At 46.2% G+C, this 22568-nt stretch overlaps 1 protein-coding gene across 1 annotated transcript in view; it reads right to left on the bottom strand.

The window, feature by feature from the left end:
• HERC2 (HECT and RLD domain containing E3 ubiquitin protein ligase 2) overlaps nucleotides 1–22568 on the bottom strand; it is a 921269-nt gene that overhangs the window by 2370 nt on the left and 896331 nt on the right. Inside the window, 1 exon segment of the mRNA XM_030201308.1 lies at nucleotides 13172–13384. Coding sequence (XP_030057168.1) covers nucleotides 13172–13384 — 213 coding nt within the window.

The raw sequence follows: 22568 nt of genomic DNA, 5'->3' as shown, positions 1-22568 counted from the left end.
AAGATTTAAACTGGCAAAAAGCAAATCAGTCTCCCCATTTTATATCAACCCTATGCTTAAACTCTTCAAAACTTATGTTCTCAAAATGAGATACCCCTTATAAAACTGTTATTGTCCATCTCGGGTTGAAACTGCACATCATCCTGAATTGTCTCCTGGGGCACTGCCTATCCATTGTACAAATTTTTTCAATACTTCCCTCAGCGAACGAAAGAGGACATGCTTCTACAACAAGTAGGGTAATATCCTAAGAGGCCTGAATAACAGAATTACAATTATATCAAGTTTCAAGTGTATTTATTAATTTGCTACCCCTCCTATCAAGGGGATGCCTGGGCAGCTTACAGATTACATAGTGTAAAGTAAGGGGGGGGGGGGGGAATAAAGAAGAAAAAAGGGGTGGGGTGGAACTACAACAACATACAGGAAAGAAGAGTGATAGAGAAAGGAGGCTGAGACTGAATAAAGAGTACGCATCTAGGAAGAGGAATGTTTTAAGACTGGTTTTGTAATTCAGAAGAGAGGTTTCTTGGCAGAGGTGCTGGGGCAACTTATTCCAATGCTCAGGAGCTTGAACTTAAAAGATGGCTTTTCTTGTGTATTGGTGGAATATTTATTGAAAGGTTGGAACAGTGAGCAAGTTTTGAAAAGTCGAGTTTAATGTTCTATTGGATGTATGTTGGATAAGCAGATGGGAGAGATATGCTGGTTCACTTGATTGAAGAATTTTAAGAGCATGATTTTATAGATAAAGCGGTGAGGAAGAGGGAGCCAGTGGGCTACTTTCAGAAGGGGTGTTACGTGATCAAATCTTTTTTCTGTTTATGAGTTTAATGGCTGTATTCTGGATAGCTTGTAGACGTTTAATGTCAGTAGTTCTAAGGCCTGTATATAGAGAGTTGCAATAAAATTATATGGTGCTAAGAGAACTTTTTTTGTGTTCAGTTATCTTTTTGGTTCCTGCTAAGAGAATTTGTTCAAAATGAATGGAAGAATAGTTTCTATGATTCAACATCCAATCTGCTATATTCCCTTTAGTGTTGCTTCAACTTGGGTTTTTTTCCGCCCAACAGAGCTCTCTCTTCAAGACATAGAACCATCTAGGAAAAAACATTATTCTTTATGGCCCGAAAGAGATAGGGAAAAGAAGTCCAATTCTCTGATTCTTAGTTGAGTCCAAAAGAATTCCCACATTTAATTTATACAAGGATTTTGCAACCACTGGTAATCCCAAGATACTGAAATAAGTGCTCCACCCATCTCAATCCTCACCTAACTTTGCCATAAGGAGCCTTCTGTCAGCAAAGCTTCTGATTTGCTTAAATTTAATTTAAACTCAAGTGTAGTTTCCATATTCTGTAGAAGTGTCTAGTAATGCTGGATGGGAGGTCTTAATTTTCTGATTAGCAAGGATATCCTGACTCAGAGGATGTAAAATTCTATGAATTTCAAAGTGTTCTGAGCATATATACCATTTATCCACACCCTAGCCCGTGAAGAAGAGTATAAGGTATGGATGGCATCTACAAAGCATCCTTCAATCCCACAGACCTTCAAAACCGCACACATGAAGACCCACAGTGACACGGTTGAAAGCTTTCTCCACATCAAAACTTATGAGCAGAGAAGGCAGACCAGTTCTTTCCCGAAATTTCCAAAGATGCTTCCTAATATTTTAAAAAATATATCTATCCTGTATGAACCCTACCTGAGCTTCATGGATCAAACTGGGAAGTATCTGAGCGAGCCTACTGGTCATAACTTACCAGTAATTTGGTTTCAAAATTCAACAAAGATATTGGTCTATAAGACTCAGGGAGTAAAGGATCTTTTCCCAGTTTTGGGATGACAACTATTTATGCAAAATTTAAACTTGCTGGTAGTTTTTGTGCAACTAGACACTCATTACACATAGCAGTAAGGGAGGGAATAATACTATCACCCATTATTTTATAGAATTCTGCTCTCTAAAGCCATCTGATCCCAGCGCCTTAAATAGTGGGCTCTGTCTCATGGCCCATTCTACCTCGTCCCACTAGAAAGTTTAGTAATTCTCTATCTGCTTGAGTTATTTAGGCAATTCTAGACTCTAAATACATTGAACCTTGTAGTACTTCCTCTAAAGGTTTGTCATACAATCTTGCATAGTATTCTTTAAAGATCTGGCAGGCCCCAGAATCTGGAAAGCACGCCTAGAGTAAGCCTTTGATGTACACAACAGGGGCCTGACCCTCCCGCCCCTCTAGAATGCCAAGTATCTGTAAATTTGATCATCTGCTACGGATTTTCTTGGTCCTCTATTTTTTCAATCAAATGTTCAATCTATTTCCGCAGTGTCCCATGTGTTGATTTTTTTCCACTCAAGCTCTCCAACCATTGCTTCCAGGGTTTCCATATGTGTGGTCATTGCTTCCAGCTGTTTGTCCACTATTTTTGTTTTGGCACCTCATATCTCTTTCAGCACCAGGCTCCACATGGCTTCTCCCAGTCTGTTTATGCCACCTCCATCCAAGGTTCTCTCAGATCCAGGTGAGGTCTTTCCTGGGCTACCTGCTGGTCTACCAGCCTATCCCCCTTTTATGAAGCTTTTGTTTTAATTTGTTTAGGCATTGTAGAAGGTTCTTTCGGGTATTTCTGGCAAGTAAGCGTTTTCCTCCTATGCCTTTACCACACCCTCAGTGGAAATCAGCTGTAGGATCAATGGTCGGTTTCCCTTGGTTCCACACTTCACTTAATGATGTGTTGGCTTCCTTTTGTGAGCTTACAAGCCACAATCTAGTCCAGTCCTCCCCCACCCTGATGTCTGCATGCACCAGCTGTGTACTACAATCAGCCAATCCTTGCAATTCTGACTGAATTTCCATTATCATGGAGATTACATGTCCAATATAGCAGTCGTTTTCAGCTTGCAGCATATCAGTTGCAGCTTACAATGGCTTCATGATGCTGATGTAGGTCTTCAGGAACACCATCTCAGTATCGGTCATCAGTTCTAGTTCCATTTTTGTTCACATTCTCATGTCTTCTTCACTCCAACTGTAACTGGTCGACTGATGGCTAAATAATCTGAAACCCACTTTGTGCAGGTTGGATTGAGGAATGTTTGGTACTTCGACTGACTGCAATGGTAAGAACCTGTAAGTCCCCATGGTCCTGTCAAACACTCACTTGTAGCGCAAATCTTTTGTGCTTCATGCCTGTCAACAGCTTCTACAAAAGACTGAGTGTGCGATTATTGTTTATCCTTTATTAATTTAATATACTGTGTGACACTTGTGGGGGGTTAGGCAGATCTAGGAGCCAGAACTCCGGACCGGGGTGCTGGAGAGGCAGGCGTGGGTGGGAACAGTGGAGGGACTACCAATCCCAGCATCCTCGGGAAGGATCACCTGAACCCTCTAGAAAGGCTAACCAGCGCTGCAATGCCCCTGACTCCCAGAGGAGGCCACTAGACTCCCTTGGAGACGGTGAATCAGATTACAACTCCCAGGTTCCCAAGGGGGAGGAGGAGGAGGCTTTTGAGCAGGCTGGTGATAAAGATTGGGAGCAGCTGGGAAGAGGGGGGAGACAGATAGAGCCTATGGAATGCGGGTACAGCCCATGGATATTTCTGCCTTAGCCTGGGTGCAAAAGGGGCAATCTCAGGGGCCTGTTAGTAACCTTGATGAACCAGTTAATTCAATTCATTGAGAGAAAAGCCCAGAGAAGAATCTGAGCAGGTTCTCTGGAGAAGTAGCTTCCACCTGGCCCTGGGCTCAAGCATGACCCTTGGGGAGGATACCAGGAGTTGGTGGCTGGTATGAATGGGAGGGGGTCCCCTTTCCTCAGGTTGCTCTGAGGGGAGGGTTTGCTAGGGTGAGTATGAAGCACACAGTGGAACCTTTTTGGATGAATGAACTTTGGGGAGCTTGTGGGTGAAAGAACTTCGAGCCTTTTTGCTGAATGGACATTGGGGAACCTTTTTGCTGAGGAAAGTGTTGGAACTTTTGCCCAAGGATTAGTGGACTTGATGAACTCGGGGAGGGAAGGATTTGGACTGTGGGACTCAGGGCTGGGTTAATACATGTGGGAAAAGAGCTTGTTTTTCTGTTTTTCTTTTTGTTGCTGAGTTGAAACTACAAGCGTGCTGGAGCTATGCACTAAGCCCAGGGAGGCATATAGCCCCAGGGAAGAGACTGCTCCTAATTAAATACAGGAAATTTCTGACTGGTTTAATATTGTTTGAACTGCCAAGCATCCAGAGTTACCTAGTAAACCTGGTGTGGAGTTAGGCCTAGGACTGGGAAAGTCGAAGCACAGCCAAGTGGCGGGGGAAGTGTTTACAACTGCTTCTAAATATACATATATTGGTTTACATTAAAACAAAAAGAAAGAAGAAGAAAGAGGGGAAAAAGAACTCCATTATTTGATAGGAAAGAACAAATGCACTAAAGGCTCAGTCAATTCTGGACATAAACATTCATACAAATTCTCAAACTGAATATCATTTCTGTAAAAGGGAAGGTTCATAGTTAATCAGTCAAAACATTCAGACAATAATCAGTAAGTAAATAACTCGAGCAATCATGCCCATTTCAATGAATATTAATAGAATTTCAGTGTTCAAAAGCTAACTGAAAAAGTAAGTGAGTATATGATTTCTCCAAATGAACAGACTGAGGGATGGAGCTCCATAAAGCAGGGGAGAGAAAGAAGAAAGCAGAAGAGCAAGTAGACTCCCACCTAGCCTTAGATGGGTGAGAGAGAACAAGCCAATTGTCAGTCAGTGACCCAAGAGTACAGGGAGGGCGTACACCCCTGGATTCTATATAGCGTGCCTAGAGATCCATGCCGAAATCCAGGCAGATTCTATAACAATGCATGTAACTTAATTAACTTAAGCTAATTAGCGTTGATAACAGCGCTTAACAAGCAAAAATGAGCACTAATTGGCAATAATTAGAATTTACGCGCACAACTCGCTAAGTGAATTTTGTAACGAACTACGCCTAATTCCTAATGCACGCAGACAAAAAGGGGCGTGGTTATGGGCATGGAAATGGGTGTTTCGTGGGCATTCTGAAATTTATGCACATAGTTATAGAATATGGCCCTCTGCACCTAAATCTACACAACGATATTTAGACCATATTTTCGCTGGTGTAAATAGATGCACGTAGTTTTAGGCGCTGGGATATCAACTAAACGTATTTTATATACCGCACCTAAATCTAGGCGCCACTTATAGAATACGTTTAGATGAAAGCTTTCCACATGGATTTTTTGGGCGCCATATATAGATATAGAATCCCCCCATAAGAGGTAACGAGATAAGTATGAAGGAGTAGCAGAGTAGAGAACCTTGTGTGTTAATGTGAGAATCTTGAATTTTAATCCTATATTCAATAGGAAGCCAGAAAAAACATTGGAGGAGTGGCATGACATGGTCGCAGTGGGATGCGTGGCAGATAATACGAGCAGTAGTATTCTGCAGGGTCTGGAGACATTTGAGGTTGACCTTAGTGATACCAACATATGCAATGTTACAATAGTCGTATCAACTGTTAATGTAGATGTAGATTGGCACATCTCTTGTGCTTGTGAAATCAGTTGGAGTAAATGTCATCAGCACAATTCATCTTTGACTGCATAAAACAGAGATCTGACATCAGCAGCTTCGACTACCTCTGACTCAGAAAGTGACTGGCTGTTGGACTCTGTTGAGTATGAGCTGCCGTTCTCTTCATTGCCACCAGTGAAAATATCGTTCAGAAGATGCAAGGATTTTGTAATATTTGCTTCATTATCAGTAACACAGCACATGTTCAACCGTCATTTAAGCAATCTTCTCCCCAGTGTGGAAATGTTTAAACATTCGAACAGCCAAAACATGGGAATGGTGCAATAGTGTCTCCTTGTTTATATAATAAATGGTCATACCAAGAAAACTGCGCTTGTGGCTTCTCCAAAGATTTACAGAAACATATTTCATCTGTTGTAATTCTGTAATAAGCAAGTTCTTGTGAATGTCATACAGTTCGTTTAAGCTTCGTGTTAGATTGCATCTACTTGGAAGTTGGACAGCAGGCATACATTGCTGGTAAAACTTTATGAAGCCACTTTATTCAACTGTTGCAAGCAGCATCATATCTTCTGCAATTATCAAGACTTCATGATCAAACTGTTTCTGTGAAATAGTTCCTTGTCTGGCCAGAGAGCTATTAAATGGAACTTGAATACATTTTTCCGCTGGTGGCTCTGGTTGCTTAGATTGATCACCTCCTTCAGGACTCCGCCTCCTTTTGCTGCTGTTGACTGAATGGCCATGAACCTTGCATGACTAGGATGTTGTTCCTGTTTTAATGTAACGTTTTGCAAATAAAATTAATTTATGTAAGTTAGACTAAACATCCTTAGTCTCACTGAAGAGAATATAATGCATGAAGGAATGCAATTAAGGGAGAAATTATATGATTTTAAATTTCATTTTTACTGGTCACGTGACGCTATGTACTGGAGCGGTCGCTGTTAGACTAGCTCCAGGTACCTCCTTGCAATTCCCGCCGAAAAAACCACTGAAAAGCGACGTGAACTTGACTAATCAGTGGCGGAAAGCTGCCACATTAGGATTCGGAGACTGAAAGTGAAATAACAGACAGCTATGACGACTAAATCGTTAAAGAAAGATAGAGAAAAAAGCAAAGCGCTGGAAGACAAAATGGCGGCTCCAGCCAGCCCGCCAACCTCTGCAGTCGGGTCTGCCTGGGCAGCAGAGATCGTGGGAGAAGTGACGAACGCGATGGAGGCGATCTTAGACAAAAAGCTAGAAAGCTTAAATTCAAAACTTGAGGGACTACAACATCATATGGAGCAACTGAGTCAAGACCTCGTAGCGCATCAACAACGCACGGGGGCCCTGGAAGACCGAACAGGTGCCGTGGAAGAAAAATATGTTAAACTCCAAAAGTTGGTGGAAGAGCAAGCAGAGAAGCTTGAGGATCTAGAGAATAGATCCCGACGTAACAACTTACGCTTTGTTGGGCTTCCAGAAGAGATCACCGACAAAGACCTCCGTGCATTTCTTGAAAAGTGGCTGATGAACGAACTGAAATTGAAGGCAGAGCTGGGTCCGTTGCAAATTGAGAGAGCACATCGGGTGGGGCCACAGAGATCTGGCGACGCTCGGCCCCGAATTGTTATCTGCCGCTTGCTTAACTTCGTCCAAAAAACAGCGATCCTGCAAGCTATAAGAGGAGGTATGGCTCTTAGATACAACAACTTGAAAATTCTGTGTTTCCAGGATTATACTGCTGCAGTTGCAGCGAAGAGGAGAAGCTTTTCGCCAGTTTGCTCCCAGCTGGTGCAGCATAAGGTGAAATTTGCCCTGATGTACCCGGCGAAATTGCGGGTAACTCATCATTCCACCACGAGAACTTATGAAACGGCGCAAGAGGCACAAGACTTTGTGAAAAAGCTGCTGCAGACGGGTGATGAGTGATGAGATTGATGATCCAGATCTCCACGGATATACAATTTGAAATACGAGAAAAGGTTAGTGCCGGGTGAAGGCTACTTGGAGAGAACTACAAAGCAGAGATTAGTATAAATAAGCTGGAAAAGGCAAGATTTGATGACCCTGTTGGGAAGAAATTGAGGAGCACGGAGAACAAGAGCAACTAATCAGAGCAAGATCTGTTTGTTTTTTTTTTTTTCTCTCTTAAAGAACAAAAGACACTGGAGCAGTAGTTTTGGGCTGTATAGATTGAGGTTTACATCCGTACTGACCCAGCGGGGTGATTGATATATATGCTGAGCAAAAGCCAGTTTGGAAACATACTCTGAGATAACACTGGTCCCTGGAAGCGTTTTGGATAAACTGAGGAGGGAGGTAATTAGACAAAACAAATCTCTCTGGAAGTACTCAGTCCTGCTTCAAAAGGCTTAATTACCATAACTATGCAGACTGCTTAACTACGGAGTGCTCCAGCAGTTGTGGTGGATAAGGTGGATGAGAAATACAATCTGCTCAGGTTGGGAGACAACCTCATGAAAGACTATATGAGTAAAAAGCAGATGGGAAATGAGATAAATGTTTTTTTTTTTTTGCTTCCACATTCCATCCAGGTATGATAGAGCTGGGAGATTAACTGCATGTATTAGAGTTGAGAGCTCTTGTCGGAGTTCTAAGAATGTTTGAAATGTTATATTTGTTTGAGGAAGTTCTATGAATGTTTGAAATGATATTTTTGTTTGACAGTTATAGCAAGTCGTAGATGGTTCACATGACTTAGCCATAATTGAGGGTTATTGAGTGGGAAATTTTACATAACACCAATTGGGAATAGTGAGATAAGGGGAATAAAACAAAACAAAAAATACTTTTCGGTGTGAATATGTGAACACAAAAATCAAACTATTTGTTGGGCGGGAATTAGTAAGGGGGGGAGTCAAACGTGACTTGTTCCTCGGGGGGGACGTAGTAAAGAAGACAGGGGGGATGAAGAGGGGGGTAAGGGAGGAGAAGGGGGGATTTCAAGGAAATGGGGAGCAGATACCACTAGGAAGGAAAACTCACAGGGAAAATAAGGGTATTATTGAAATAAGAAGGAATGGGATACTATCGCACTTAGGGAGGGCTTGGTATACAGTGGGGGAAATAAGTATTTGATCCCTTGCTGATTTTGTAAGTTTGCCCACTGACAAAGACATGAGCAGCCCATAATTGAAGGGTAGGTTATTGGTAACAGTGAGAGATAGCACATCACAAATTAAATCCGGAAAATCACATTGTGGAAAGTATATGAATTTATTTGCATTCTGCAGAGGGAAATAAGTATTTGATCCCCCACCAACCAGTAAGAGATCTGGCCCCTACAGACCAGGTAGATGCTCCAAATCAACTCGTTACCTGCATGACAGACAGCTGTCGGCAATGGTCACCTGTATGAAAGACACCTGTCCACAGACTCAGTGAATCAGTCAGACTCTAACCTCTACAAAATGGCCAAGAGCAAGGAGCTGTCTAAGGATGTCAGGGACAAGATCATACACCTGCACAAGGCTGGAATGGGCTACAAAACCATCAGTAAGACGCTGGGCGAGAAGGAGACAACTGTTGGTGCCATAGTAAGAAAATGGAAGAAGTACAAAATGACTGTCAATCGACAAAGATCTGGGGCTCCACGCAAAACCTCACCTCGTGGGGTATCCTTGATCATGAGGAAGGTTAGAAATCAGCCTACAACTACAAGGGGGGAACTTGTCAATGATCTCAAGGCAGCTGGGACCACTGTCACCACGAAAACCATTGGTAACACATTACGACATAACGGATTGCAATCCTGCAGTGCCCGCAAGGTCCCCCTGCTCCGGAAGGCACATGTGACGGCCCGTCTGAAGTTTGCCAGTGAACACCTGGATGATGCCGAGAGTGATTGGGAGAAGGTGCTGTGGTCAGATGAGACAAAAATTGAGCTCTTTGGCATGAACTCAACTCGCCGTGTTTGGAGGAAGAGAAATGCTGCCTATGATCCAAAGAACACCGTCCCCACTGTCAAGCATGGAGGTGGAAATGTTATGTTTTGGGGGTGTTTCTCTGCTAAGGGCACAGGACTACTTCACCGCATCAATGGGAGAATGGATGGGGCCATGTACCGTACAATTCTGAGTGACAACCTCCTTCCCTCCGCCAGGGCCTTAAAAATGGGTCGTGGCTGGGTCTTCCAGCACGACAATGACCCAAAACATACAGCCAAGGCAACAAAGGAGTGGCTCAGGAAGAAGCACATTAGGGTCATGGAGTGGCCTAGCCAGTCACCAGACCTTAATCCTATTGAAAACTTATGGAGGGAGCTGAAGCTGCGAGTTGCCAAGCGACAGCCCAGAACTCTTAATGATTTAGAGATGATCTGCAAAGAGGAGTGGACCAAAATTCCTCCTGACATGTGTGCAAACCTCATCATCAACTACAGAAGACGTCTGACCGCTGTGCTTGCCAACAAGGGTTTTGCCACCAAGTATTAGGTCTTGTTTGCCAGAGGGATTAAATACTTATTTCCCTCTGCAGAATGCAAATAAATTCATATACTTTCCACAATGTGATTTTCCGGATTTAATTTGTGATGTGCTATCTCTCACTGTTACCAATAACCTACCCTTCAATTATGGGCTGCTCATGTCTTTGTCAGTGGGCAAACTTACAAAATCAGCAAGGGATCAAATACTTATTTCCACCACTGTATATATATATATATATACTAGTAAAAAAGGCCCGTTTCTGACACAAATGAAACGGGCGCTAGCAAGGTTTTCCTCGGAGTGTGTATGTTTGGGAGAGTGTATGTGAGAGTGAGTGTTTGAGAGTCAGAGTGAAAGTGTGAGTCCAATCCATGCTCCTCTGTCACCTGGCCCCTCCATTCATCCCTATCCAGCAATTTTGCTGTCTCCCTGAGGCCTGCCCTGCAATCCATATGCATCCATGGCCATCTGTTCCCTCCATTCATCCCTATTCAGCAATTCCCCTCTCCCTGAGTCTTGCCCTTCCAATCCATGCCCATCCATGCTCCTTTGTCATCTGGCCCCTCCATTTTTCCCTATCCTGCATTTCCCCTCTCTGCCTGAGGCCTGCTCTGCAATCCATATCCATCCATGGCCATCTGTCCCCTCCATTCATCCCTATCCAGCAATTCCCCTCTCCCTGAGTCCTGCCCTTCCAATCCATGCTCCTCTGTCACCTGGCCCCTCCATTCATCCCTATCCAGCAATTCCCCTCTCTGCCTGAGGCCTGCCCTGCAATCCATATGCATCCATGGCCATCTGTGCCCTCCATTCATCCCTATCCAGCAATTCCCCTCTCCCTGAGTCCTGCCCTTCCAATCCATGCCCATCCATGCTCATCTGTCACCTGGCCCCTCCATTTTTCCGTATCCAGCATTTCCCCTCTCTGCCTGTCCTGCAATCCATATCCATCCATGGCCATCTGTCCCCTCCATTCATCCCTATCCAGCAATTCCCCTCTCCCTGAGTCCTGCCCTTCCAATCCATGCTCCTCTGTCACCTGGCCCCTCCATTCATCCCTATCCAGCAATTCCCCTCTCTGCCTGAGGCCTGCCCTGCAATCCATATGCATCCATGGCCATCTGTGCCCTCCATTCATCCCTATCCAGCAATTCCCCTCTCCCTGAGTCCTGCCCTTCCAATACATGCCCATCCATGCTCATCTGTCACCTGGCCCCTCCATTTTTCCGTATCCAGCATTTCCCCTCTCTGCCTGAGGCCTGTCCTGCAATCCATATCCATCCATGGCCATCTGTCCCCTCCATTCATCCCTATCCAGCAATTCCCGTCTCCCTGAGTCTTGCCCTTCGAATCCATGCCCATCCATGCTCATCTGTCACCTGGCCCCTCCATTTTTCCCTATCCATTTTTCCCTCTCTCCCTGAGGCCTGCCCTGCAATCCATTTCCATCCATGCCCATCTGTCCCCTGTATTCATCCCTATCCAGCAATTTCCCTCTGTCCCTGAGTCCTGCCCTCTCAATCCATGCCCATCCATGCTCCTCTGTCCCCTGCCCCCTCCATTCATCCCTTTCCAGCAATTGCCCTCTCTTCCTGAGCCCTGCCCTCGCAATCCATGCCCATCCATGCTCCTCTGTCCCCTGCTGCCTCCATTCATCCTTTTGCAGCAAGTCCCCTGTCTCCCTTTCATGACCCCCCCTTGCATCCATGCTTCTCTCTCTTCCATGTCCCAGCCTGGGCCGCCCTCTTCTCCCCCCCCCCCTTCGCATCCATGCTGTCATTTCTCCCCTGCCCTCCCGCTCCCATTGTTGTTGTTTAGTGGCCACCCTCTTCTCTCCCCCCAACATGGTTGTTTTTTTTTTTTTTCTTGTTTTTAAATTTACCTCCGTGGCAGCGAAGCGTCAGGGAAGGAGGCGGTGCTCCCGACGTCTAGGTTTTCCTTCGCTGTGTTCCGCCTTCTTTTGACGTCATCCTTGACGTCAGAAGAAGGCGGAACACAGCGAAGGGAAGGCTAGACGTCGAGAGCGCCGCCTCCTTCCCTGACGCTTCGCTGCCGAGCGTTGCGATTGGTTGAGTGTCATTGCTCCGCCCTCGACGTCATCACGTTTGACGCGTGGACGGGGCAGACACAATGCGATCTCACCCCCTTCACTTTAGAATGTTGGCTAACAGAGGCTTCATTAGAACGTTGGAGGTGCGTTTTATATAGAGATATATATATATATATATATATATATATACACACACACACACACACATATATATATATATTTTTTTTTACAATTAAAGGTCCTGGTGCCACGCTCAGCCACTTCTTGCCCTCTATACCTGGCAGGTTGAAGACAGAGTGCTGCCCCATGGGCCCTACAAGAGATGGGAGCTAAACAGTGCTGCCACGATGCAGTTGTTGGGTGTGGGGAGCAAGGGAAGGGGGCTGGTGCTGCCTATACTGAGCAGAGCTCTTCTTACCTCACAATAGTAGCAGGAGCTATCACTTCTCTATATAAATATGTAGAAGCACTGTCAGAGCTGCTTGGACAGGTTGCGTTGTCAGAACTCTTCAATTATTTTGCTGACCGTCGCTGGCATCATGCCTGGAAATTCAATGTCGGACTATGTCTGGGCTCTGGCGTTGAATTTCTGGGTTCCTGGAGCCAGCTAAACCATAGCCAGTTAAATGCAATATTCAGAATTTAACTAGCTATGGCAACCTGCATAACGATAGAAGTAACTTTTATGCAGTTACCCTGGCTAGTAAGTGCTGAATATCGGTGCTTAACAGGCCACGTGATAGCTCTGCCTCCGGAATGCCTCCAAAATAGTAGGCTTTCAGTTAGGCGCTAACTGGACATTTTCAGCAGCAGTAGCCAGTTAAGTGCCACTGAAAATGTGCGGTTATCCCCAAACAAGCGATATAACCGGCTGGGAGCCATTTCTGGCTGGAAAAATTGCTTTGACTATTGGCCCCCCTAGATATTCAGCACAGGTCAATATCTGAGTATTGGTGCAGAATATCCTGGTACATTTTAACTGCGGCAGCTGGAATTTATTCAACCACTGAATACTGTGGTTAAATATTGGGCTTTCGGTATTTATCGCTACTTTATTCAATTTGCTTTATACTTTGTGAAATGATCTCCTCCTTTTCTTAAGGATTAGTTCACATTTTTGATTACCTGAATGACAAAGTCCCGGCCTCTGAAGTCAGCTATTGTTCTGGGAAGCCTCGTCCTGCCCCATACAAACCGCAGAAAGAGAGAGCGTTCCGTGTTGGAAAAAGATTCCATCACCTCCCAGAACCATTGAATCAATGAAGCAGTGGGTTCAATGCCCTTGTATGTTGCTACTGATTTCAGTAGGTGAAGTGGGATATCTGGACTACCACAAACCTAAGAAAAAAAAACACTAATGTGATTTCACACTTAAATTTCCCATACCTCTTGTTGAAAACATCTAACAGATAAAACAAATGTACTGAAAAGCAGGGATAACAGGTAGTGGGTGAAGAAAGGAGGAAGATGAAGTAGCTTTCTATTGTTTATGTTTATTACAAGACTTGGCTAAACCCCCTTCAGAACTGTTTATAACTTAAAACCATTTGGTATCATGGAAAACAGAAAAGAGAGAGAGAGAGAAAAACCTCTGTAGGTGCTGCTGCTCCTGTTACCCACCTGCCATCATTAAGTTCTTGAATCTAGTAAATGAGGTTTCTATCCACAGACTGCATAAGATGGAATTCCAGTTTTACAGAAATGTCTTAATTAAATACAATTGATTGTATTTATAACATCCTTTTTATCTGAGAAAAAATTCTAACTGGGGGCCCAAAGAAATAAATGTAGACATAATCCTTTACTTAAACTTCTTAAATACATTTAAGCACCAAGCAGTGAAAAAAAAAAACATTTGCTATCACAGTCACTGCTACTCTTTGGGACCAATTTACTAAGCTACATTAGGTGTTCTAACATAGAAAAACCTTAATAAACCTATCTCATTTACTCTCCATTGGTTATCTGTTATTGCAAGATATTAGTACTATTGTTTACGGCAGTTAGGTTAGCTATACCACTGCAAAGAACTTATTGGAGGCACCCACATTGCACTGGGCAAAGAAGGCTGGTACAAAAAAAATCATGCATGCTCAATTGTGGGGCCAAGATCGTGGAATGGATTATCGCTTGAGTTAAGAACAGAAAGAGATCTGAAGGAGTTTTGCAAGCAATTGAAGACATTTTAGTTCAGGGAGGCATTTTAATGTGACACAAATTGCTAAGTGTAATGTGTTAGTTTTGAAAATGGCGCTAAAGCAGTTTTGGGAATAAATATGTCACTATGTAAATATGGTAACAAATAAAGAGTAATGTGGCCTATCCAGACTACCCATCAAGAGTGTTAGGCTTTTATCTGCTGTAATGTGCAGGTTACTTCCACACGCCTTTAATTTTAGGGTTGGTAGGCATAGCACAGGTTATTTATTTATTTAGTTACTGAAATTTATTAACCGCCTTTATGAAGAGATTCACCCAAGACGGTGTACAGCAGGTAGAGTTTAACATAAAACTTACAATTTTGTTGATGGCATAACAATTGTAAAATGACCAAACTTAAGCATAAAATACAATAAAAGTAGTAAACTTGGAAACGGCAAATTTAAACCTAATAATTGGACTAATATGAAACAGTGTCAAATATACACATGTAACAGCACTATAGATCAGTCATATAATAGAAATATGATAAATGTCAGTACAATACAAACTATACAATAACAGCTAGCATGGAAGTACATTCAAATAACAAAGATATAAAGCGATGACAGTATGATACCAATGAAACACCTAACAAGCATGCATTAGAACATTCAAATAACACAGTTACAATGTTAATGCTTTTCCTACAATACAGCTTACTATGAAGCCAAGGGGCCAAGTGTAGATATATAGATGGAAACAAGGAAGGCAGTGCAGAGTCAATTGGGATAAATAGATGGGTAGCTAAACTCTAGGCAAGTTCTATGTACAGTTAAACAAGATATGAGGAACTGGTCTAAGTTATGAGGTGAGAAGCAAGCTAGTCCAGGTGCAGAGTGAGAATATAGTCGATCACCACATGTATTAAAGGCTTGTGAGAACGATCCATTGTTGATAAGGATGTGGGTAAAGGACTACCTTCTTTTATTTATCGTGGGAATATAGGGTGACTGAAAGATACTGAAAAGGGGTGATGTCTTGAATATGGGATATTATCAGGCTTATTTTCGAAACAGAAGGACGCCCATTTTTCGACACAAATCGGAAAATAGGCGTCCTTCTCACAGGGTTGCCCAAATCGGCATAATCGAAAGCTGATTTTGGGCGTCCCCAACTGCTTTCCGTCACGGGGACGACCAAAGTTCCCGGGGGCATGTTGGAGGCGGGACTTGGGCTTGCCTAACACATGGGCGTCCTCGACCCATAATGGAAAAAAAAGGGCGTCCCTGACGACCATTTGGACGACTTTACCTGGTCCAGTTTTTCTTATGACCAAGGCACAAAATGGTGCCCGAACTGACCAGATGACCACCGGAGGGAATCGGGGATGACCTCCGCTTACTCCCCCAGTGGTCACTAACCCCCTCCCACCCTCAAAAAAGAACTTAAAAAATATTTTGTGCCAGCCTCAAATGTCATACTCAGGTCCACTGTACCAGTATGTAGGTCCCTGGAGCAGTTGTAGTGGGTGCAGTGCACTTCGGGCAGGTGGACCCAGGACCCCCCCCCCCCCCCACCTGTTACACTTGTGGTGGTAAACGTGAGCCCTCCAAAACCCACTGCACCCACATCTAGGTGCCCCCCTTCACCCATAAGGGCTATGGTAGTGGTGTACAGTTGTGGGAAGTGGGTTTTGGGGGGCTCAGCACACAAGGTAAGGGAGCTATATGTACCTGGGAGCTTTTTCTGAAGTCCACTGCAGTGCCCCCTAGAGTGCCCGGTTGGTGTCCTGGCATGCCAGGGGGACCAATGCTGGCTCCTCCCACGACCAAAGGGCTTGCATTTGGTCATTTCTGAGATGGGCGTCCTTAGTTTCCATTATCGCTGAAAATCAGAAACGACCAAGTCTAAGGATGACTATCTCTAGGGACGACCTATTTGTCAAGATTTGGGCGTCTCCGACTGTATTATCAAAACAAAAGATGGACACCCATCATCTTTTGTTTTGATAATACGGGTTTCCCCGCCCCTTCACCAGGACGTCCTGCAAGGACGTCCTCAGGAAAACTTGGGCGCCCCTTTCGATTATGCCCCTCCACGGGTGTGGAGTATTACCAAGACCTTTGGGACAAATGCCTCCGATGCCAAAGTCAATGGACCAGACTCTTCTGTGCCTAAATAGTTTTGCACTGCTGTTCATGACCGACAACACATCTACTTGATATTTGTAAACACAGTTTATAACAAGAAGGATTAGTCAGATTCCACTGGGACTGCTGGAAGAATTTATATTTAAAATTTATTTTTTTATCATCGACCTGAGCTGTTTTTGGTGAAGAAATTATGGTGTTTTCTGGATGTATGTTAAGAGACCCAGGAACGCCGTAAGCAATTCCTAGTCCTACATTCAGAATGGAGGTGTATTTTCCTTCCCATTTCCTATGAAATGTTTGGTTAAAGTGAATAATGCTCAATGTGTCTTCTATGACCCAAAACAACTGCTGGCTTTTCTTAAAAACAAATTTCTTGTACTAATTGGAATAACCAGCTAGAGTATCAATGTATATTGTTAGATTTCTGAGTAGTTAAGTAATACTTGCTTCAAACCTGTTGCTTTGTAATAGTGGATTCTATGATTTCCTTTGTATCCTTCAAAATTTCTGGTATCTCTCATGTTGAGGGCTAATTAGAATGGGCTTTATATATAATTATTTACCCTTCAATTTCTTACATGAATGGATTTTTCTGGTACCTTTTGATCTGAACTTCCAAACTTCAGTTTTAGAAATCAAATTAGATAATTCTGTGTCATGCAATAACACTTCATCTTTAACTGGAATTGTTAAAGCACTGACCACCAGAAGAATCTTATTTCTGTATCAAGGACTAGACTCAGTAAATGACACTCAAAAATGGCACTGAAAAAAATCATGTGGAGCACTATTCTAAAAACGATACTCCTTTGGGTGTGTGAGGATTTAGAACAACTGAAAACTGGTGTAAATCCTGGCACGTAATGCTGTGCACATCTTTAGTGAACACCCTGACCCACCCATACCCCTCCCATGGCCACGCTCCCTTTTGATTTGCATGCAGATTTTTATAGAATAGCACTTAGCATTTACTATGTTACTTAGAAACATAGAAAAATATAGGCAGATAAAGATTATATGGCCCATCCAGTTTGCCCATCCATGCCATCTATTCTCCTTATCACTCACTAAGGGGCCCTTTTACTAAGGCGTGTAGGCGCCTACGCACGTACAACGTGTCAAATTGGAGCTGCCGCGTGCCCCGGGCAGTAATTCCATTTTTGATGCATGTCCAGAACATGTGGTAGAATTTTTCTACTGCGTGGCACTTACCCAGCGGTAATCAGCAGTGTACGAATGCTGACGATTACTGCCTGGTTAATGCATGAGACCGTACCACTACATCAATGGGTGGCGGTAAGGTCTCATGTCGAAAATGGACGTGTGCTGGTTTTAATTTTGCTGCATGTCCATTTTTGGCCACAAAAAAAGGCTTTTTTTACTGGCACGCTGAAAAATGGATCTGCGTGCGTCCAAAACATGTGTCTACACCAGCGCAGGCCAATTTTCGGAGCGCCTTAGTAAAAGGTAAAATTATGTATCATACCTGATAATTTTCTTTCCATTAATCATAGCTGATCAATCCATAGACTGGTGGGTTGTGTCCATCTACCAGCAGGTGGAGATAGAGTGCAATCCTTTTGCCTCCCTATATGTGGTCATGTGCTGCCGGAAACTCCTCAGTATGTCGATATCCAAGCTCCATCCGCAGGACTCAGCACTTAGAGAATTACACCCACAAAGGGACACTCTGCCCAGCTCACCACCGCCGAAACGGGGGAGGGGAATTAACCCAGCTCATCCCCACACAAGTGGGGGAGGGGAATCCGTCCAGCTCATCCCCGCGAAGCGGGGGAGGGACACCACCCCGCCGATGCGGGGGGATCTGGCTTATCCTGCAACCGCAACCGCGGGAGGAGCTGACTGACCCTAACACCGCCGAAGCGGGAGGGGTACAAGGCTGCCCTACTGCCGCACGAAGCGGGAGGGAGCGCCGGCAGAATTTAAGTCTCAATCCAGCCCCGTAAAACGGAGGGGAGAGGAATGCAGCAGCTCACTGTAACACAAACTCGTCTCAACTCTTGAAGAATCCATTGAAAAACTTGAACACGAAGTCCTCCTGAACAGGAACTGAAGACTAAACTTGAACCTGAAATGCAACCAGAATATAACCAATACAGATATCTGGGAGGGACTATGGATTGATCAGCTATGATTAATGGAAAGAAAATTATCAGGTATGATACATAATTTTACCTTCCATATCATCATGCTGATCAATCCATAGACTGGTGGGATGTACCGAAGCAGTACTCACCCAGGGCGGGACATTGAAATCCCTGACCGCAACACTAAAGCTCCAAACCGGGCCTCCGCCCGAGCAGCCACAGTCAAGCGGTAATGCCTGGAGAAGGTATGGGCCGAAGCCCAAGTTGCCGCCTTGCAAATCTCTTCCAAGGAGACGGACCCGGCCTCTGCCATCGAGGCCGCCTGAGCTCTAGTGGAGTGAGCCTTCAGCTGGATAGGCGGCACCTTCCCCGCGGCCACATAAGCCGCTGCAATGGCTTCCTTGACCCATCTTGCCACTGTAGGCTTAGCAGCCTGCAGACCCTTACGAGGACCTGCAAACAGGTCAAACAGATGATCCGATTTCCGGAAATCATTGGTCACTTACAAGTATCTGATGATGACACGTCTCACATCCAGATATTTGAGAGCAGAGTATTCCTCTGGGTAGTCCTCCCTACGAAAGGAAGGGAGACAGAGCTGCTGATTTACATGGAAGCGAGAAACAATCTTGGGCAGGAAGGAAGGCACTGTGCGAATAGTCACTCCTGCCTCAGTGAACTGCAGAAAAGGCTCTCGACATGAGAGTGCCTGGAGCTCGGAAACTCTTCTGGCTGAAGTGATAGCCACCAAAAAGACTGCTTTCAACGTCAGGTCTTTCAGAGATGCCCTCGACAAGGGTTCAAAAGGCGGCTTCTGCAATGCTCTTAGCACCAGGTTGAGATTCCACGCAGGCACCACTGAGTGCAGAGGAGGGCGCAGGTGATTAACTCCCTTGAGAAAGCGCACCACATCTGGCTGCGAAGCCAGGGAAACACCCTTCAGGCGGCCCCTGAAGCAAGCCAGAGCCGCTACCTGGACTTTAAGGGAACTGAGCGACAGGCCTTTCTCCAGACCTTCTTGCAGGAACGCCAACACTGAAGAAATTGGAGCAGTGAAGGGAGAAAGTGAGCCTGCTTCACACCACGCTGCAAAGATACGCCAAACCCTGGCGTAAGCAGTAGAAGTAGAGCGCTTCCTCGCTCTCAGCATAGTGGCGATAACCTTGTCTGAGAAGCCCTTCTTTCTCAGACGCTGCCGCTCAATAGCCAGGCCGTAAGACCAAAGGGGGAGGGTTCCTCCATCACCACGGGACCCTGATGTAACAGGCCCTGCTCCACTGGCAGCCGCAGAGGATCGTCGACTGAGAGCCTGATCAAGTCCGCATACCAGGGACGTCTGGGCCAGTCCGGCCCCACCAGGATTATCCGGCCCGGATGCTTTGCCACCCGGTCTAGTACCCTGCCCAACATGGGCCAGGGCGGGAACACATAGAGAAGCTCTTGTGTTGGCCACTGTTGGAGAAGAGCATCTACTCCCAGGGATCGAGGGTCCCGTCCTCTGCTGAAAAAGCACGGCACTTGGCAATTGGCCGATGACGCCATCAGATCTAGGCTCGGCTGGCCCCAGCGCTTCGTGATGTCTAAGAACGCCTGAGCAGATAGCTGCCACTCTCCGGGCTCCAAGGTATGGCGACTGAGAAAGTCCGCCTTGACATTCATGACTCCGGCAATGTGGGCCGCTGACAGCTGTTCCAGGTTCGCTTCCGCCCACTGGCATAGATTCATGGCCTCCTTGGCTAGAGGGGCGCTCTTGGTACCTCCCTGGCGGTTGACATAGGCCACAGCCGTGGCATTGTCCGACAGGACCCGTACTGGCTTCAACGCCAGTACCGGGATGAACTCCAAAAGCGCCAACCGAATGGCTCTGAGTTCCAGGAGGTTGATAGACCACTTTGCCTTTGCAGGAGACCAGAGCCCCTGCGCTGTCCTTCCCAAGCAGTGGGCTCCCCAGCCCGACAAAGAGGCGTCCGTCGTGACGACAATCCACTCCGGGGTCACCAGAGGCATTCCCGCAGACAACTTGTCTGTCTGCATCCACCAGCTCAGCGCCTTGCGCACTGCTGGGTCCAAGGGAAGGCGCACAGCATAATCCTCCGACATCGGAGTCCAGCGCTGCAGCAGAGAGTGTTGTAGTGGTCTCATATGAGCCCTGGCCCAGGGCACTACTTCCATCGTGGCCGTCATAGAGCCCAACAGCTGCACATAGTCCCAAGCCCGAAGAGGAGAGGCTACTAGGAACTGGTCCACCTGAGCCTGAAGCTTGACAATCCGATTGTCTGGCAGGAACACTCTGCCCACTTGGGTGTCGAATCGAACTCCCAGATACTCCAGGGACTGAGTCGAGCGCAGCTGGCTCTTCTCCCAGTTGATGATCCACCCCAGGGAGCTCAAAAGAGCAACCACCCGGTCCACAGCTTTGCCGCACTCTGCATAAGAGGGGGCTCGGATCAACCAGTCGTCCAGATAAGGATGGACTTGTACTCCTTCCTTTCGCAGGAAGGCCGCGATGACCACCATTACTTTGGAGAAGGTCCGCGGAGCAGTAGCCAACCCGAAAGGGAGGGCTCTGAACTGGAAGTGTCGGCCCAGGACTGCAAAACGCAGAAAGCGTTGATGAGGAGGCTAGATGGGAATATGCAGGTACGCTTCCTTGATGTCCAAGGAAGCCAATAACTCTCCTGCCTTCACTGCCGCTATAACAGAGCGGAGAGTCTCCATGCGAAAGTGCCGCACTTTCAAGGCCCGATTGACCCCTTTGAGGTCGAGGATAGGCCGGACAGAACCTCCTTTCTTTGGTACCACAAAGTAAATGGAGTAACGTCCCTTGCCAGTCTGATTTTCTGGCACCGGAACGACCGCACCCAGGCGGATCAGGTTGTCCAAGGTCTGCTGCACTGCCACAGCTTTGACCGGAGACTTGCAGGGAGAGAGTACAAACCCGTCTCTTAAGGGTCGGCAGAACTCTAACTTGTAGCCGTCTCTGATGACTTCCAGCACCCAAGCGTCTGAAGTTACTTTGGTCCACTCGCCCAGAAACGAGGACAGGCGTCCTCCAATCTGCACTGGGCCATGGACCAGGACCCCGTCATTGGGTACGAGACCCTGGGGGAGGACCGGAGGGCGTACCTCCGGGACGGCGGTCTCTGCGAAAGGAATGCTGCTTGGGGGAGAAGTTCCTTTTGAAGGAAGAGGGGGCAGAGGAGCCCGACTTGCCCGGGCGGTACCGACGGGCTTCTTGAAACCGTCCTCTGGAGATACCGGGGCGAGCACTGGCCCGAGCCCTGACCTCTGGTAACCTCTTGCCCTTAGACGTGCCGAGATCGGTCACGATTTTGTCCAGCTCGACCCCAAAGAGCAGCTTGCCTTTAAAAGGCAACTTAGCCAGGCGGGACTTAGAGGCGTGGTCCGCAGACCAATGTTTCAGCCAAAGCCAGCGCCGCGCAGAGACTGTCTGAGCCATGCCTTTAGCTGAGGCTCTCAAGACATCATACAGTAAGTCTGCCAAATAAGCCAAGCCCGATTCCAGGGCCGGCCAGTCAGCCCTCAAGGAAGGATCCGAGGGGGAAGCCCGCTGCACCATCGTCAGGCACGCCCTGGCCACATAGGAGCCGCAAACTGAGGCCTGCAAACTTAAGGCAGCCGCCTCGAAGGACGACCTTAAAGCCGCTTCCAATCTTCTGTCTTGGGCGTCCTTTAGGGCCGCGCCACCTTCCACCGGCAACGCCGTTTTCTTAGTCACCGCAGTGATTAAAGAATCCACGGTAGGCCAAATAAAGGCCTCACGCTCACTTTCAGGCAAAGGATAGAGGCGGGACATAGCCCTAGCCACTTTGTGGCTCGCTTCCGGGACATCCCATTGAGCCGAAATTAAGGTGTGCATGGCATCATGCACGTGGAAGGTTCTAGGCGGGCGCTTCGTCCCCAGCATAATGGCGGAGCCAACAGGGGCTGAGGGAGAGACGTCCTCCGGAGAGGAAATTTTCAAAATGCTCATGGCCTGCATTAACAGGTTGGGCAAATCCTCTGAGCGAAAGATCCGTGCTGCAGAGGGGTCATCCGCTCCATCCGAGCGGGAATCCGTCTCCTCCAAGGAATCCCCAAAGGACCGTTGGGAGAACT

This window comes from Microcaecilia unicolor, chromosome 4, assembly GCF_901765095.1.
Source record: "Microcaecilia unicolor chromosome 4, aMicUni1.1, whole genome shotgun sequence".
Lineage (NCBI taxonomy): Eukaryota > Metazoa > Chordata > Amphibia > Gymnophiona > Siphonopidae > Microcaecilia > Microcaecilia unicolor.
This window is presented reverse-complemented; position numbering and strand designations above follow the sequence as displayed.